We start from the raw sequence: 13,565 nt of genomic DNA on the forward strand, positions 1-13,565 counted from the left end.
TCCTCATCCTCTCCGGTCTCCTCTGTGTCTCTGCTGACCGTAGGTTTCTTTTCTCACTTTCAGTCAGATTTAAACTCATGTTTTTATAGTTTTGTATTTTGTTCTGTTTCCTGTTTTATTTTGAAGTCTGTTTATCTGTCTTATTTTGTTTTTGTTATCCCGTGTCACCTGTCCCTTGTTAACCTCGTTACCTTGTGTATTTAGTCTTTATGCTTTCCTTGTCTCGCGTCGGATCATTGTTCTGTGCTGTCGGTGGTTTCCTGCTTTGTCTTGGGTCTCAGTGTCTTGCGTCATGTCTCGTGTTCAGCCTTCTTGCCTGTATGGATTTTTTTCATGTTTGCGTGCCTACCCCTAGCTCTTGTAAGTTTGACAATAAATTCTTCATTCTGCATTTTGGGTCCAAACCTTGCCGTTATTCCTGACAGACCTTAACAAAATGATCCTGCCAGAGATGGACCCAGCAGTTTTCGAGTTTATGCCATTGTTTCATCCCATGGACTCTGATGGTGAGCTGATGATAGATTTTTGTCGCTCGTTGCATAAGGAGGACCCCGCCTTTGCTAGGCACCTCATGGAAGTTCGCTGGCAGGCTACTGAGCAGGATTTTGGCCTTCCTGTCTCCAAACCTGTCAGCCCTCCAGAGCCTCAGCAAACCAGCCTTCCAGAGCCTCAGTGAACCAACCTTCCAGATTCTTAGCAGCCAATCAGCCTTCCAGATCCTCAGCTGTGCAGCAGCCCAGAGCCTGTACCCGGCGCCTCAGAGACTTTGCCGGTGCCCGGCAATCCAGAGACTCCTGCTCCCCATGTTCTGTCGGCGGTCCAGCTGACTACTGCTCCTGTTGCCTTGTTGCCTGTCCAGCCTCCTGTGACACTCAGCCGTCACCTCTGGCCTTCAGAGGGGTTTTGCCTTCGCCGCACAGCTGCCAGAGGGTTTTTGCCTTCGCCGCCGGCCTCCAGAGAGTCTTCGCCGTTGTGCTCGGCCGCCAGAGGGGTTCCGCCTTCGTCACTGCCCGCAGCCTCTGTTCCTGAGCCTAGCTGCCAGCAGCCCCTGGTCCCCGAGCCCCATTGTCCTCAGTTCTTTTGTCCTCCCTTCACCCTTCCAGGGTTGACTTTTGCTCGTCCCTCCTCATGTCCCCCTCCGCCCTCTCTGGGTTCTTCAACATGTATTTTGGGGAGGGGTACTGCTATGGTTTTGTATTTTGTTCTGGATTCTGTTTTATTTTGAAGTCTGTTTATCTGTCTTATCTTGTTTTACTTCCTGCCTTGTGTTTCCGGCCCGTCTGATTGTCTGCCCAGCCCTAATGTGTTTCACCTGTTCCTGATCCCTAGTGTCACCTGTCCCTTGTTAACCTTGTTACCCTGTGTATTTAGTCTCTGTGCTTTCCTTGTCTCGTGTCGGACCATTGTTCTGTGCTGTCGGTGTTTTCATACTTTGTCTCGGGTCTCAGTGTCTTGCGTCGTGTCTCTTGTTCAGCCTTCTTGCCTGTTTGGATTTATTTTCACGTCTGCCTGGACACCTTTTGTTGTAAGTTTGGCAATAAATTCTGCATTTTGGGTCCAAACCTCGCCGTTATTCCTCAGAAACCTCAACACATGTTTCAGTCAGATTTAAACTCTGATGGTTCAAACAGTAAACAGGTTGTTAGTTTACTGACAGTCAGTCTAACAACAGTCAGAGTTTCAGCAACTGAAGCTTCTGTCTTTCTTTTCCTCTTCAGTTCTTCGTATCGATGGCTGTTCAGAGACTGATGAAGAGTCAATGTATGCAGTCAATGGTGAAGAGGCTTGGTACGCAGACTTTAAGAACAAGATAGGAGTCCTGGTTCTGCCCAGTTTTGTAGATCCTGTGAAAATCCCAGAAGGACTTTATGAAGAATCTGTGTCTATTCTACAGTACTGCAAATCTGACCTGAAACTTGCACGTAGAGCTTTCAAGAACCTCGCACTGGAGCAGGGTAAAGATATATATATATATATATATATATATATATGCACTTTCAAAACACTGTAAAATACAACTAATAATATAATTTTTAAAGGCATTAACTAGTGAACTTACTGTGTTTATTTACCTGCTCTACCTAATGGGTATGTTTGCTTTTCTTGGGACTAAACTTAATTTATTGTAAATTAACCCTAACAGGTCGGCGCTGTGGCCTGCAACAGAAGAAACGCGTACTTCATAAGTCTTATTTAATATCTCCAGATCAATACAGTGTAGAGACTTACTTTTTATTTTGTTTAGAAGCAGAGAAATGCTCCATTTCATCGAGGTCCTCTGACAATTGTAGCCTATCCAGAAGCTTTTTTAATCCATCATTGAATAACAGTGTCTTTGTAACACAAATAAATCATTATGAATTCAAAAATCATCTCGCACGTATGTTCTGTTTGCTCCGCAACCTTTGGACCGATCATCTGGCCGTAGCACTAGCTGAATAGCTGCGAGCTAGCCCTTTCCAAAGAGTGTCTGTGTCTTCATAGCCCTTTACGAAGCTTAGAAATCTGGCCAGGAAGACGGGGACTTTGCACAATAAATCCAGAGCGATAAATGCATGATTGAACAGCTATTTTCTGTGTTTTGTACCAAACAGCGATCTATTTTTCGTTAGCCGGCTGCCATCTTGAAAGATGTCTGACATCTTTGTTGACCAATCACATGTAGTAATGTGCCCAAAGAGTTTGTTCAGCGAATAGAGAGCTTTTAGAGGAGGGCCTTTACTTCCAGGCAGAGGAACTGCAGCAATGGGCAGTATGAGAATCATAATGTTTTTTGAACATTAAATCATGTAAACCTATATTAGTAGGCCGTAAGAGTAAACATATTACGCAGAAAAGGAGTATAATAGGGGCTCTTTAATCTAAATGGATGCCGTGACAGAGGAGTCGTATGATGTTACCTATTGTAATGACCCTTGAGGCAAATTTGTGATATTGAGATATATAAATTAAACTGACTTAAACTGATAATTATAATGTTCCAACCTTCAGGATTATAAATTGACATAAGACACAATAACATGAGCTGTTTCTGTTCAGATGCTCCTTCCAGTCTGATGATCTACACCAAAGAAGACGTGGAGCTCAGAGAGAAGAACACCCTCATCTGTTATGTGACTGGTTTCTATCCTGCTCCTGTCAACTTCTACTGGACAAAGAACGGAGAGAACGTCACCCAAGGAACCAGCACCAACGTTCCCTACCCCAACAAAGACGGTTCCTTCAACCAGTTCTCCAGACTGGAGTTCATCCCACAGCTGGGAGACATCTACAGCTGTACAGTCAAACATCTGGCCCTGGACCAACCACTGACCAGAATCTGGGGTCAGACAACTTTATTAACACTCACACTGAATACAATCAGCTCATTAACCAATCACTGACCAGAATCTGGGGTCAGACAACTGTATTAAAACTCAAACTGAATACAATCAGCTCATTAACCAACTGTCACTGCCCGATGTGAGTCGAGTGCAGATGTGAGTCGCGCATGCGTCACTTTGCGACAAGTAGCCTACAAGATGCTAACGGCTTTTTGAGCTAACGCACAGTCTATGAGCTAACGTTAGCAATCAAACAATCATAGATAGCTAAAACGTTTTTGAAATGACTGCTGCTGCTGGCTACAAGTTAGCAGTCAAACACAATAAAGGCTGTCACTTAATGGCGTTTTGAGCTAACGTTAGCAATCAAACAGTCATAGATAGCCAAAACGTTTTTGAAATGACTGCTAGCTAAAAGTTAATCAAACACAACAAAGGCTGTCACTTGAATGGCATTTTGAGCTAACGTTAGCAACCAAACAGTCATAGATAGCTACAACATTTTTGAAATGATTACCATCTTCTGTTATTGTATGTAAAGAGAAACGTTTATTATTTGATAGATTTCACAAATTTCAGTATGACACGTTATGCCGTACACAGTTTAAATCTGAGCATGCACGACTCACATCTGTACTCGACTCACATCGGGCAGTGACACCAACCACTGACCAGAATCTGGGGTCAGACAACTTTATTAACACTCACACTGAATACACCAATTCTTAACTAATTCAATTTGTTTTTTGAATTACCCAATCAAACTAAAGCTCAACTGTCTCCAGATGTGAAGTTTAATATTTCTGTGTTTTCTGTCTCCAGATGTGGAGCTTAATGTTTCTGTATTTTCTGAGCCTGGACCTGCAGTTTTCTGTGGACTGGGTCTGACTGTGGGTCTGCTCGGTGTGGCTGCTGGAACCTTCTTCCTCATCAAAGGAAACAAGTGCAGCTGATTGGTCAGGACAGATGATGTCAACAGTGTACAGAGTAGATACGGTACAGATGTGATGAGCTGCTGCTTCCTGAAGCTTTAACTTTTTTTTCTTCTTTCTGTTTCATATAGATAAAAAATACATCTGATTGACTCATTACTAACAACTTCTACACAAACACTGATGTTCTCTACAGAAAACATACATTTTAAACATACTTATAATCTGTGTTCAATATTGTTTTGTATCTCTATAAATATTCATTTTATAAACATACTCACATCAAGTGTAGTGGAAATGTTGTTTTAAACAAACTACATGAAATAAAATGACTTAACTGATTAATCAATAAATGCAAATCAATTCAAATTAATATCAATAAAATGACAGCTTGTGTGACATTAGTTTGTCCTGTTTGTTGCAGTGAAACTGTTATAAACACTCTTACTAGTGATGTTAACAGTATTAAAATATCCAGGGAATCTGTAATTTTATTCCATAGCAACATTTGATAACATTTATTTCCCATAATGAGGACATTGTAATCATATCTGGAGTATGATACAAGGCTGCCATTCTTATGAAAACATCCACATCTGAGTTGAAATCATTGGGCCTCATTCACCAACCGTTCTTGCGAAGAAATGTGTTCTTAAACCCCACTTGCGCACTTTTTACAAAGATTCTGACATTCACTAATGTTTTCTTATCTTGTATTTGTTCTTAGCTAAGAACAAAATCTACGAACACTCAAGAGCACTCTTAAGAACATTTGAGTGATGACAATTTGCTCCAAATAATTGGTTACTGCATTTTATTTAATACTACAGTTGTTTTACAATGATAGTATTGTACTGTAATGTATTTCAGATAATTTGTTGAAAAATAAAATCATAGTATGTAAAGTAACATGAACACTGCAATTTACATCAGCAATTAAACTGATTAAATCCTCATTTGGTGATTGATCGCGTTATTTATAAGGCCAAAATGCAGTGGTGGAATGTGACAAAGTACAAATTCTTCGTTACTGTACGTATCTGTACTTTAGTAGAATCAATATTGCATACATTTGACTTTTACTTCGTTACATTTTGCAGCAATTATCTATACTTTCTACTCCACTACATTTCTACATCGTTCCATTACATCTTCTGATCAGTTTTTCCCCCTGCCCAAACGTCTTCCTGACCGTCCCACGTTTGTCTCACCAGTGAAGTTTGGTTGCCATAGATACTGTATATATTGGGCGCCGCTGATCCTTCATCGGCTTCCAAGTCGGCTCCGGTGCTCCAGAGCCCGGGTGCAGCGCCGCTGACCCTCGTTAATAGCCTACAGCCTCCGGTAAAAGTGAAAATGAAAATGTTTGTTTTTTATTATTCCCATTTTTAAATCATAGTTGCCTCTCCACAGCGTTGTTTACTCCTCCACCAGGCAGCGTAAGACGCGTTCATACCTTATTTATTTGGCAGGACCTCTTCACATCTCCTCCCCATTTTCGCTGCTACACACATTTTATTTGCTTACTTGCGTGGTTAAAATACATCTATGAATAAAACCCACCGCATTCCGATTCTAACAAAATTTTATGCTGGTTAGGATAGGAACTTCTTTTAAAAGCCAGGCCTTGTTTGTGGTAGTGGACATCTTCTACTTTTACTAAAGTAAATACACTCACCTAAAGGATTATTAGGAACACCATACTAATACCGTGTTTGACCCTATCCTATCAATATGGGCCAACATTTCTAAAGAATGCTTCCAGCACCTTGTTTGCTTTGCAATGCTTTGCTGCATACTTCAGTTGTAACGAGTGGTTATTTGAGTCAAAGTTGATCTTCTATCAGCCCATTCTCCTCTGACCTTTAGCATCAACAAGGCATTTTCGCCCCCCAGGAATGCAGCGGTCTGGATGTTTTTCCTTTTTCAGACCATTCTTTGTAAACCCTAGATTGTGCGTGAAAATGCCAGTAAATGAGCACGCTCAAAGTTGCTTAGATCACCTTTCTTTCCCATTCTGACATTCAGTTTAGAGTTCAGGAGACCTGGACTACACCCCTAAATGCATTGAAGCAGTTGCCATGTGATTGGTTGATTAAATAATTTCATTAATGTGAAATTTAACAGGTGTTCCTAATAATCCTTTAGGTGAGTGTATGTCTGGTTATTTACTTTTACTCAAGTACTGAGATTCAGTACTTCCTCCACCACTGCAATGTACAAGTCATCTGCGACTCTGACAACTATCTCTTGAACGCAGTCTCCCGCTTCCCAGGAGGTGCACAGGAAATGCCATGTCCTTATATGGGAATTTGCAGGGCGTTTTCTTATGCTGATTAGGAACAACTGGCACGCGCTTTCAATTACGAAGACGTGGGATTCATCAATCCTAAGAACACAGGTCTGTTGTCTGCTGTTTAAGAACACGTCATGAATCCAACGTAGACTTTTATTAGGGACTTTCTTAAGAACATATTTAAGAGAACTTGAGGCCCATTAACCTTACCAACATTATACCAATCTTGTTGATCATCTTAAACTTCACTCAGTTAATGGCAGTAAATGTCAAAACAGGAGACTTTGCTGCCTGCGGATGGGGATAGTTTTATACAGTGTATGGTGGGGATACAAGTCAATCAAACTACCGTAAGTAACACGGCACGCAACTGTGAATGTTGTAATGCCGTGTAAGCATGCCGTCCACGGTACACTGTGTCATAAAAGGTTGACAACTTGTCATGCTGGGCAATAATATATATTATTTTCTAACACTCCCTACCTCCCTTTTGACAGACTTTTCACCCTGACTTTGGACATATAATGTTTCTGGGCTTTGTTCTGCCCTCTGGGCTCGACCCAGTGATGGAGAACCTGCAGCCTGTAAAGGCGCAAGGCGTATTTGGAGTCAGTACTCATATTTTCGATAAGAAGATTAACGTAATTTAACTAAATATAACATTACATTATACATTATACATCGTTTGTCATGACAAGCGGGAGGGGAGACTGTCAGCTAACGTCGTTAGCTAACACGTAACTTACGTTAACTTAGCTAACATTAGTAAATTATCACGTTAATTATCTATGATAACTTCTTCAGTAACGATATCCGTTTGCTGTCTTACATTGATGAAGTGTGTCTTGACTAATGGATAACTGCAGTCCTAGCATGACTATGTGTGAGTGTGTCCGCATACAGTGGGGTCGGAGTTTCTTTGTTGGTGTTTACTCCGGGTGGCGTGGGAAACATTAGCACACAACACATAAGAGATGTAAATATATTTTTGGTTAATTATACAACTGTGGCCGGATCCCCCCCAACCCCTCAAATATTTTCTTATTGGATCTGCACAAATCACATAGGTGACCCATTTTGGTTTCAAAATGGCGAATTGTGCTGAAAGGTGAGGAGTTTGCATGCCTGATTAATAATAAAAAACTTGATCAGCAAGTTTAGTGTCCAGTGTGTCAGAGTTCAGTGTGTTTCTGTTCCATCAGCAGCCTGTAGTCTGAGCTGTCTGCCTGGTAACAGCTGATGGTTGGATAGGATTGGATGCTGCAGGTCATGTGATCATGTCCTCTGGTTTTTAGAGCAGCTCTCAGTGAGACTGAGTCAGTGTTTGTTAAGAGAACAGAGGAACATGGCTTCATCCTTTCTCAGAGTCTCCCTGCTCTTCATCAGCCTCTACACAGCAGGTAGGATCAATACTCTGATCACTGATCAATACACACTTTATACTGTTTATACTTCATCAGCCTCTACACAGCAGGTAGGATCAATACTCTGATCACTGATCAATACACACTTTATACTGTTTATACTTCATCAGCCTCTACACAGCAGGTAGGATCAATACTCTGATCACTGAGGTTCAAACTGATTTTTTTCTTCTTCAGATGGATTTATGGAATATTTTCTGTCCCGTTGTGACTATAACTCGTCTGATCTTAAGGACATTGAGTACATCCAGTCATTATATTACAACAAGGTGGAGTTTGCCAGGTTCAGCAGCAGTTTGGGGAAGTTTGTTGGATACAATGAGTTTGGTGTGAAGAAGGCAGAGGACTTGAACAACAACCCTTCATATCTGGCTTGGCTGAGAAATGCAAAGTTGTACTGCAAATTCTACATTGATTTAGCCTACGACCATTTCCTCTCTAAATCAGGTGAGTTTGTGTTTCTGTAACATCCAAAATCATCACATCATTTATAAGAATATATACATATACAAATATATCATTAGATATATGTAATGTAATATTTATATATAATCCACATGAATTCCACCTTTAAAATGAAATAAGATCATTTTAATTCATTAGAAATTCAGTTATCAGTAAACATGATAAAATGCAATGCTGTGGTTCAGCATGAGGTGAGTCTGATACACAACTGCAACAGCAGAAAATAAAATAAAATAAATACTATAAATACTATAAAATACTAATGTATTTGTGAAGTATGCTTAATGATAATATAGTAATAATCATAATATGTTGCTCAGTCAGGCCACACGTCGTACTGAGCTCTACGGCGCCCTCTGGTGGTAAACATTCAGCCATGTTGGTCTGCAGCGTCTACGACTTCTACCCCAAACAGATCAGAGTGAAGTGGACCAGAGACGGACAGGAAGTCACCTCTGATGTCACTTCCACTGATGAGCTGGCAGACGGTGATTGGTACTACCAGATCCACTCTCACCTGGAGTACACGCCCAGGTGAGTCACCTCCAGGTCCAGTTACATCCAGGTCCAGGTCCAGGTTCTGGTCCAGGTCCAGGTCCAGGTCCAGGTCCAGGTCCAGGTCCAGGTCCAGTTCTCTCAGTAAGAGACAGCATCTCTGATGTGCTGGTTTGTGTCAGCAGGTCTGGAGAGAAGATCTCCTGTATGGTGGAACACGCCAGCCTGAGAGAACCTCTGATTACTAACTGGGGTAAATACCTGTCTGTCTCTCTACCTGTCTGACTCTCTACCTGTCTGTCTCTCTACCTGTCTGACTCTCTACCTGTCTGACTCTCTACCTGTCTGACTCTCTCTGTGGCCATTTTCTAACCTGCATACTATACTAGCAGTGCGTACTGATTTTGCTGTATGCAAACAAAAGCAAAATCTGCAGTATGCTAAAAATACCCGGATGTCGTACTGATTTGGAGAAAATCTCCAGTATGCCTCAGACCACAATATCCCGCCTACTGTATCCCACAATGCAAAGCGCCGCAACAATCACAACAATTCCGGATTGCCGTTGTGGCCAACAACTGGAAACTTTTTACATTGTTCATCTGCTAGATCATCAAAAAATTCACTTCTGAGGATTTAATTGTGAGAAATCAACTATGTAGAGCTCTAATAGATAGATAGATATTTATTGATCCCAAAAATGGGAGATTGAAGTGTTACAGCAGCAAAATATCAGTCACACAGCACAGAATATACATGAAATAATAGGATACAATATACATACATACATACAATATACATGAAATAATAATAGTATGGGCCGTTTTACAAGAATGTATGGCTAACTGCAAATGTGGTCAGACGGTGTCGGAGTTCAGAAGCTCAGACCCCGCTGTGAGCTGGCTGGAGCTCTCTCAGAAGACTCCTGGACAAGAGACGTTTATTTCTCCGATCGTTTGAGTAAATAACACACAACACATATACATTATAAGATTAACTGGAACCTGTGATTTATTTGGAGTTAAAGTTCCACAAGAGATTGCAGGCTTAACGTAACAAGCTCGCTGACCAGGCTGTCACACACACACACACACACACACACACACACACACACACACACACCGGCCATGGTGCAGTCAGAGGAGAGGGAGAGCAGTGACTGACAGGGGAGAGAGATACCTGTCTCTCTTTGACAGTCTTGTAAATAAATTATAACATGTATGTACATTAGATTAGATTTAATATTTCAGTTCATGATTAGAGTTTGTTTTATTTGTTTATTTCACATAAATAAAGATGTAAGAAATGAAGTTTCAGTTTCTTACATTTTCAGCATCTTATAAAGTAAACAAGCTCAATAAGTTATATTTTTCATTTGCAATAGTGGTGGGAGTTCTTTTGTTTGCCCAGCACTTTAACAGCTTGTTCAAAGGCTGAGCCTAGCCTAGCATACTGCAGAATAAAACAATGTAACTGTTTCCTACTGCATACTACTGTTGAACGCAGTACGCAGTAGGTATTGATTACTAAATATTGCAGTTTTCTGCAGTATGTAGTAGGCAATTTCAAAAACAGCCTGTCTCTCTACCTTTCTACATATCTGTCTCTACCTGTCTGTCTCCTCACCTGTCTCTCTCTGCCTGTCTGTCCTCAGACCCGTCCATGCCTGAGTCTGAGAGGAACAAGATTGCCATCGGAGCCTCAGGACTGATCCTGGGTCTGGTCTTATCTCTGGCTGGATTCATCTACTACAAGAGGAAGGCCCGAGGTCAGAACAGAGCTCGCTGTAGATTAGTTCAGACCTCTTTACACAACAATAGTTCCAGTCTCAGAGGAGTTCCAGACCAGGTCCAGAGTCTCAGACCAGGTCCAGACCAGGTCCAGAGTCTCAGACCAGGTCCAGAGTCTCAGACCAGGTCCAGACCAGGTCCAGAGTCTCAGACCAGGTCCAGAGTCTCAGACCAGGTCCAGAGTCTGAACCCTGATTATCTTTACTAGTCCTTCTGAAACCTGTCTCTAAAAGTTCTTCTCTAAAATAACCTTGTTGTTTAGTTTAGTTTCAGACCAGTTCAGTTTGAAGGACTAATGTCTGGATGTGTTGTCTCTTCTCTTTAATCCAGGACGGATTCTGGTTCCCAGTAGCTGATTCTGGACCTGGTTCTGGTCCTGTAGCTGTTTGTCAGAGGGAATAAAAAGCAGCAGCTGCTTCAACCTGCTTCGTGTGTTTCAGCTCAGCAGACTGTCGGTCCTGGACCAGCAGCTGGACCGCCTCAACTCCTGATTCTCTGATGATCTGGACTCTGATACTCTGGTCTGAACCCTGATCCAGGACTGTGGTGTTGACTCTGACAGTCCTGGACCAGGTCTGAACCTGATCCAGGACTGTGGTGTTACTCTGACAGTCCTGGACCAGGTCTGAACCTGATCCAGGACTGTGGTGTTACTCTGACGGTCCTGGACCAGGTCTGAACCCTAATCCAGGACTGTGGTGTTACTCTGCCAGTCCTGGACCAGGTTTAGTCTGGACTCTGGTGTGTCCCAGCTGGATCTGAACTCTGCTTCATCTACATGTGATATGATTCTTTACTGTGTGAAATCAATATTTTTCAGCCACTTCTATCCCCAAACGTAATAACTCTGGTCTTTAAATCAAATATAATCAGTTCTGTGAATGATTTGGGGGCTGGCAGGTTGTGTGATTGTTAGATTTCTATATTTTTACTGGAGTGGAACATTTTCTAACCTAATAAACTGATCAGAAAACTCTCTGACTCACTGTGGATTCATTGATCAGATAATAAACTGGAAGTATCTTATCTATAAATATCCATGTCTCATAAGAACTTATTCACCAACAGTTAATATTAATATTTGTTACGGCTGCTCCCTCTTAGTCAATTAGTCGACTTTAGTTTATTTAGTTTCTTTCATACATTTTCATGCTGAATGATTAATTTCCAAGAAACGTATCAGAACATTTCTGGTAAACACAAGATTTAAAGTGGTGTGTTTGCATTATTCTTTGTGGTGAAAATTAGTTTTATAGATGTGTTGATTAAATCAACTAATCAAGTCAACAAAATCATAAGTGTTAGATTACTTTAATCAAGGACAGCCCTTATAATTGTATTCTGTATTTCTTTATTCACTGTCAATCATTGATGATGATTGACAGCAGCTTCCACTCATGACTTTACATATTAATTAATGCCTATAAATCATTAATAGGTCTAGCATTAACTATAAACCCATCTCTGAATATTTCTGTAGTTCTTTATATATTTAAGGATCATTAAGAAGTATCCCATTGTGCCTTTAAAACTTTACAATTTAAGACTCTGAGGTTGATTCATCATCTTATTGCTGGTTTGAAGTTAATTGAACATTAAATCATAGTTCAAAAATTACATTTTAAACTGGAGTTTTAACATCATGAGAACCAACGCTGATGTTAATCTGTTTTTAATTCATGTTTACAGTAAAGAAGAGGGATAACATGAGATACTTGTTTGTCTTATTAGGAGCACAGTTATATATTTATGCCTTAATTATATTCTCTAATGAAAAGAGAAAATATAAACTATGAAACACTGAATGAGCTGATTTTAACTTGTTGGGAGATTCTTCAACCTTTTTCCCTCGCAGTGCGACAAGAGGTTATAAAAACCCTGTTCACCCAACAACAGAAATAAGCTGCTTATATTAAATATAATATATGTATACAAGTCTTTACAACCAGTCAGCTAACTAAATGAGAGTCCAGACTTAAAGTGGTCCCTCTGTCTGGTCTCTGGTATCAACCAGCAGATTGTCTGATAAAAGATGGAACTGATGATGAACATATCACAACATGTGTCTGAGCTGCAGGATTCAGATGATCAAACTTGTAACTCAATCTCTGGAGTTTAGTTTGACTAAATGTGTGTTTGTCCTTTCAGACATCAGCTTTCTTTCTCAGTTTCCTGATCAGTTCCAGTGATCAGTGGTGTTGGAGCTGAGCTGAGTTCATTACTGCTGTTGCTGTTCAGTTAAAACAGGTGTAATAAAGTAGATCTGGTCATATTCAGAGAAGGCTGACTGGTAGCTGACATCAACAGTGGGATTTAAAAGCCAACGCTGCCCCCTAGAGGCTGAACTCTGGACCTTCATCTACAGGTCCAGGAGGAATTCTGATGCTCTTCACTCTTAGTTTCCAAGTGGACTCAATAAAGTTACCACTATGGCTGCAGGATATGAGGAAAATATGCAATAACATTAAATATCTTAATAACAATATAACTTGTGATAAATAAACAGACATTCAAATGTTCTCAGTTCTGCTACTTTCAGCTAAAATGCAATGCATGTGTTGATTGTGCCAGTTGATATAGCCATCATGATAAAAAAAAAACAATATATTTGTTTTTGTGTGTCCTCTCCTGGAACCATCACCTTATCGTGGTGGAGAGGTTTGTGTGTCCCTATGAACCTGAGGGCTGTGTTGTCTGGAGCTTTGTGCTCCTGGTAGGGTCTCCCAAGGCAAAGTGGTCTCAGGTGAGGGGCCAGACAAAGAATGGTTCAAAAACCCTATGAGTGACCGAGGAAGAGATGCAGTGACCCTGCCCAGAGGAAGCCCTGGGCCCCCGTCTGG

General features: G+C 41.0%; 2 protein-coding genes across 7 annotated transcripts; both read left to right on the forward strand.

Moving 5' to 3' along the window:
• The first annotated feature begins 1,744 nt into the window (after positions 1-1,744).
• On the forward strand, positions 1,745-4,304 carry LOC116045111 (HLA class II histocompatibility antigen, DR alpha chain-like). The gene is made up of 3 exons (XM_035994354.1): positions 1,745-1,955; positions 3,040-3,324; positions 4,146-4,304. Exons 1-3 carry the CDS (start codon positions 1,760-1,762, stop codon positions 4,274-4,276), a joined length of 612 nt encoding a protein of 203 aa, XP_035850247.1. The 5' UTR covers positions 1,745-1,759; the 3' UTR covers positions 4,277-4,304.
• A 3,522-nt stretch (positions 4,305-7,826) lies between these two features.
• Positions 7,827-11,706, forward strand: LOC116045110 (H-2 class II histocompatibility antigen, E-S beta chain-like). 6 transcript variants are annotated; one of them, XR_004895626.1, is made up of 8 exons: positions 7,827-7,951; positions 8,153-8,426; positions 8,765-8,974; positions 9,121-9,188; positions 10,590-10,703; positions 11,056-11,246; positions 11,299-11,398; positions 11,450-11,706. XR_004895626.1 is itself a non-coding variant. In XM_031292619.1 (6 exons), exons 1-6 carry the CDS (start codon positions 7,897-7,899, stop codon positions 11,079-11,081), a joined length of 747 nt encoding a protein of 248 aa, XP_031148479.1. In that variant the 5' UTR covers positions 7,827-7,896; the 3' UTR covers positions 11,082-11,706. The 6 variants fall into 6 exon arrangements, 2 of the variants coding, with proteins under 2 accessions (XP_031148479.1, XP_035850233.1); XR_004103856.1 differs by having other exon boundaries at positions 11,056-11,398; XR_004103857.1 differs by having other exon boundaries at positions 11,056-11,348.
• The last annotated feature ends 1,859 nt before the right edge of the window (positions 11,707-13,565 follow it).

Source organism: Sander lucioperca, chromosome 17, assembly GCF_008315115.2.
Source record: "Sander lucioperca isolate FBNREF2018 chromosome 17, SLUC_FBN_1.2, whole genome shotgun sequence".
In the NCBI taxonomy this organism is placed as follows: domain Eukaryota; kingdom Metazoa; phylum Chordata; class Actinopteri; order Perciformes; family Percidae; genus Sander; species Sander lucioperca.